Below are 5,185 nucleotides of genomic sequence, written 5' to 3'. Positions count from 1 at the left end.
AAAAAGATGTTCCCTCTATTTATAATACATTATGTTAATATAAAGAAAACCACAAATATTATCATATTACTCCCTCCGTCCGCGAATAGGAGTCCCGTTTTCCCATTTTAGTCTGTCCGCGAATAGGAGTCCTGGTTCACTTTTACCATAATTGGTAATATGATCCCACCTTCCACTAACTCATTTCACTCACATTTCATTTAAAACAAATATATACAAGCGAGACTTCTATTCCACTAACTTTTTTCCACCCACTTTTCTTAACATTTTTTAAAACCCGTGCCGCCGAGAAAGTGCGTTATATTGTTAACTATTTAAATTGCTAACTCTGCTAACTCATTAATGCAGTGTATTAAAAATATCAACACGATACATTAAAATGTCAACACATAATATCAACACATTATATTGAAGTTCAACGAAATCATGTATTGATATTTTAATGTCATCGTGTTGACATTTTTAATATATTGCGTTGATGAATTAACAACTTAAGAAAGTTAGCAATTGATCACACTGATAACTCATCTACGGATGGAAATCCATGAACAAAAATGACATTTTTGTTCATGGATTAGGGTTTAGGACATTTTTGTTCATGGATTTCCATCCGTAGATGAGTTATCACCCCTACCAAACATGCCATTATAGTATTAATTAATTCTGTGTGTTTTTCGAAATGGTCATGCATAATACAACTGCTTTTTCAGCTCATGGTTGCCACAACAAGATGTGAAGAGATTGTCATTGACAAGTTGAGGCTCTTTGAATCTAACCAGGTTTATTTTAATTTGCTTTTTATTTAATTTATGCACATCTTCTTGATAAAACTAAATACACTATTTTGGTATACGTTTATATAATTGGTACCATGTAAAGATTACAAAAAAAAAGTCAATTATGGCTTAAAGTTCTCTAATACTATTATGTCAATGTGCCTGTGAAATACTAATATTGTACGCGGGAAAGTGGAATCAGTAATTCATAGCTAAGAAGTAGTACTAGTTTGATTGTGACCAAATTAAATAGGGTTAATTCACCACGAAAAAGCTTAGTTGTTATGAATACTAGAAAAATAAGGTAAGTCAGAGACGACGAAGCTTTATCTCAACGGCTTTCTTATTATGTATACCATATCAAAATGGATATATCATTACTTGATTCCCTTAAAATTTAGTTTAATTGAATTTGTAATTCATTAGTACTTATTAATACGCGCAGGCTTGGTTAGAATTAGAACAAAATGCAAAAACTCAAGTTGTGAAGGAGTTCGGTGCACAAACAAACTCTATCTTGACTATGTATCTCACCGAGTAAGCGAATATTAATACTACTGCATAATTATATGATAAGAAATTTTTTTGAACTCTCATTATATATAGATATATAATTATTAATAATAATGATTCATGGCGCAGTAATTAACAATTTCGACTTTTGATAGATATGATAAGGAAACCTTGAATTTTGAAAGTAGTACTAATGGAAGGTACGATCAACAAGTACTTGAAGTCAGAAGCTCTAAACGCCAAGATCTGACGTCAAAAGCACTAAAGGTACGTAAGTTTTTAAATAGAGATCTAAATCGAGAAAATTATGTTTAGTGACTTTTGTTATTGGTACAGACGTACAGTTAATACTTTTGTGTGTTTATGTTTCGTATGCATAGTATAAATTCCAATCACGCATACTAATATTATTCTCTATATAATTGTGGTTAATAAATTAGGTGGTATTTCCTGCTTATATTAATACGTTGGGTCATCTTCGATCCGAGACGCTGCAAAGCTTCACGACTCAACTCATAGCTCGCATACAAAATTTTTCTCTATCTGCATTTGAGTCATTTCAGACATGCTATGAATCTTGTGTGGTGCAGTTTGATCAGCAATGTTCAGGTGCACCATATATAATTACATGCCACATTATTTGTTTTTAAGATAAATCAGGTTTAATTGCATAATATATTAATATTTCATATATGTACATTATTTAATTTTCAGATTATGCTACCATAGAGCAGGCAAAATGGGAGGACGATGCTTCAGCTGTGCGTGAACGACTTCTCCGTGAAATAAAAGAACATGCACTCAGTCAGCTACGGGTATAAATTATTAATAATACTCCTAGTAAAATAGATGTCGCGTGCAAATCATAATTTGTCCAAACTTTATGTATTGTATCTTTATAATAGTAAAACATACTACGTATGTGACGATGATGATGATTTATACGCAGGATGAACTCTCCACTAGTGTTACTACAAAAGTGATGAACGTTGTAACAGATGGGAGTGTGACGGACAAATGGGGTTGTATTAGAAGTTTCATGGAGACTAAGAAAAGGCCAGCTAAACTGGCGGTTGTTGGTATATTTGGAGCGGAGAATGAACAAATTGAGGGAATCGTAACTGATTTAGAGAAACATGCTAGAGACAGAGTGGTGACCTGTTTTAGAGATGAATCTCATAAAGTCGAAAAACGCATGCGAGAGAGGTTAATAAATTCCACAAGCTATGCATGGCTAGTATATTTATTAGGAGTAATTAATTAATCCATGTTTAACCTCATTGTATTTCATAATTTTAGGTTCATTCTTGCTTTAGCGATAGGCGGCAATACGATGTCGAATAAGGAGGAGGCCTACCATCAGGTAATTGAGGCTTTCTTAGTACACCTATGTCTTAAACCTTTTGTAAGTTTTGTGTGTATGCAGTGTTTGGATATGTTGTCGGCAATGGCTGTAATACGTTTAGATGATCCAAACGTCGTTGTCGTACAAAGAGTGCTACGTTCTGGGTTTCTCTTGAATGCAATTAGCGGCGATGGGATTTCAGCAGATTCTCCTTCTTCAGTTATATGGGAAAATGTTAGTATAGTAATTTACAAATCCTGACCTCATTTATTTTTCTGAATTAATTTGACTGGTCTTGTATAATTATATTCAATCCTTTTGTGGTATATGATTTATAAAATAGGCCCCTCCTCACTTGACTGTGATCCCCCCATCGAGATGCGAGGAAATATGGACCAAATTTAAACAAGATATGGAGGGTCATTTCGCCACTCTTGAGAGGCATCAAGAGGTATTGCGTTATTTCCAAAATTGAACATTTTTTGTGTGTGTTGGTTGTGTTATAGGTAAACACATGTTCTTATGCAATAAGCCAATTTTGATTACTTATACAAGTCACGTTACTCAGAACAAGTAAATCGTTTGAAAACCACTTCATTAAATACTTCTATAATTACTCCCTCTGCCTCTCATTAATTGTCTACTTTTGCCATTTTCATCTGTCCCTCATTATTTGTCCACTTTCACTTATTCTACTCACATTTTATTATAAAATCAATAAATTAAAATGAGACCCTTATTCCACTAAATTTTATAACTCACTTTCTTTTATATTTCTGAAAATTTATGCCGTAATCGAAATGGACAATTAATGGGAGACGGAGGGAGTACTATTCAGTCATTATTGGAGTATAAATCTATATACAGACGTGTAGCTATGAAGATGCTTGATTTAATTAGAGATTATAAAAAATGTGCCAAAATTCGATAAAATAGAGATAAATGTGTATAAAAATTTAACATCCGCTCTGTACAGCAACAGAAGCAAAATGGGACGCACGCTCTTCCAAAATGGGCAATTTTGGGATTGTGTGTTCTCGGAGTTTCTGCCTTCATTCTTTTTCTTCGAAGGTGGAGTATTTTTTTAAAAGAAATTAAATTAATAGTTTAATACTCCTTCTTATATATATATATATTGGATTGCAACAGTAACCCGATACTCGCCACCCGGTTAGCTATAGCAGTAGCGAGCTCACGTGGGTTAATTACGGTGCTCAAAAGTGGGAGATATATGGATTCTGCCACTAAGGAGGAGATTGACTTGGTACTCCTACTATAGTATTTTTATTTATTTAATGCCTAGCTCCTTCAAATTTATTTATCATTAATCTCATACATACCACAAATTAAATGGGGTAAGTTACCAACAACGAGTTAAAGTACACTGCACAACTATAGTGATTTTAAGGTCACTGGTTCAAACCCCACCATCTGCCGATAGACTTTCTTTCAGCCTTGATTTGCAAACACGGTCGAATAGGATCCGTTGAATTTTGCCAAAGGCGAATTCGAAACATATGTTGTGAAACAATGGACGTAGATTCCTCGATAAAATTTTTAGTCCTTCAATCAACACTTGATGCATTTACAAAACCATTACTGACCGTCCCCCAAATATTGCCCCACTTTGATCCGGCACGGGTTTTAAGAAATGTAATAAAAATTGAGTTGAAAAAATTAGTGGAATGTGAGTCATACTTTTATATATTAGTTTTATAATAAAATGTGAGTAGAAATGCGTTAGTGGAATAAGGGGTGGGTGCACTACAAAAAATGGTAAAATATGAAATGTGACAAATTTTGTGGGATGAATGAAAATATAAAAATTGGACAAACTTTCAAGAGGAGAAAGTACTATCTACGCTAGTTGATTGCTCATACACCTAGATCTCAGCCTACTTAGAAGCACAAATTTTCTAATACGTTGTTCATCATTCACATTTCTCACCAAAATATGCATTCTCACTTTATCTCTCTCTCCCTCACACACAACACACACACACATTCATATACTATACTATATGATTATAAGAATGTGAAAACGTTATCACTGAATGCAGAAAGTGATGCCTTCATCATAATGAAAATTAATTCCATTGAAAAAACAAAATTTTCCCTTTGAATATTCATTGCATCCATTGTTAGTATCAACTAATCCTAACATTTTTTTTTTGCAGAATGATATTCTAAGCAGATATCCTAACTTAATGTCATATGTGCACGAAAATTTGGATGCAGCATATAAGTGCCTCAATATTGCACAGAGGATAATAAACAGAGTCACTCCGGTTCTAGCTTAAATTTAGAAATCATGAAACGTGTGTCCTCATTATAGGTTTGAGTCTTTTAGTTGGAGTCTACGTACTATTTCACTTGGGTGTTTAAATAATGGTACTCTTTTATCTACCTGGGGTTTCTTCCCAAGGGAGGTTTTAACGAGGCCCGGTCCATGAGTTTTCATTTGAGACTCTCATGTGTTTTGAATGTCTTTCGGATTATTTTTTTCCTTCTTGTATATGAATTTATGACGATGAGTGCTTGCTTTTGTATA

At 33.7% G+C, this 5,185-nt stretch overlaps 1 protein-coding gene across 3 annotated transcripts; it reads left to right on the top strand.

Annotated features, from left to right (window-relative positions):
• The first annotated feature begins 691 nt into the window (after positions 1-691).
• On the top strand, positions 692-5,185 carry LOC125208387 (protein ROOT HAIR DEFECTIVE 3-like). Of its 3 annotated transcripts, none has more exons than XM_048107991.1 (12): positions 692-779; positions 1,222-1,313; positions 1,445-1,556; positions 1,730-1,898; positions 2,004-2,104; positions 2,239-2,495; positions 2,589-2,652; positions 2,716-2,868; positions 2,978-3,085; positions 3,617-3,705; positions 3,784-3,898; positions 4,812-5,185. In XM_048107991.1, exons 1-12 carry the CDS (start codon positions 714-716, stop codon positions 4,932-4,934), a joined length of 1,449 nt encoding a protein of 482 aa, XP_047963948.1. In that variant the 5' UTR covers positions 692-713; the 3' UTR covers positions 4,935-5,185. The 3 variants fall into 3 exon arrangements, with proteins under 3 accessions (XP_047963948.1, XP_047963947.1, XP_047963949.1); XM_048107990.1 differs by having other exon boundaries at positions 3,611-3,705; XM_048107992.1 differs by lacking the exons at positions 3,617-3,705; positions 3,784-3,898.

The sequence above is a fragment of the Salvia hispanica genome, chromosome 2 (assembly GCF_023119035.1).
Source record: "Salvia hispanica cultivar TCC Black 2014 chromosome 2, UniMelb_Shisp_WGS_1.0, whole genome shotgun sequence".
NCBI classification, from domain to species: domain Eukaryota; kingdom Viridiplantae; phylum Streptophyta; class Magnoliopsida; order Lamiales; family Lamiaceae; genus Salvia; species Salvia hispanica.
Note: the sequence above shows the minus strand (reverse complement) of the source record. Positions and strands in the feature narration are given on the sequence as shown.

Coding starts and splice junctions, on each gene's coding strand:
- LOC125208387 (XM_048107990.1), top strand. CDS start 714: ATGGTTGCCACAACAAGATGTGAAGAGATTGTCATTGACAAGTTGAGG. Junction 2,653..2,715: donor AGGAGGAGGCCTACCATCAG/GTAATTGAGGCT, acceptor GTGTGTATGCAG/TGTTTGGATATGTTGTCGGC. Junction 3,899..4,811: donor CTAAGGAGGAGATTGACTTG/GTACTCCTACTA, acceptor TTTTTTTTGCAG/AATGATATTCTAAGCAGATA.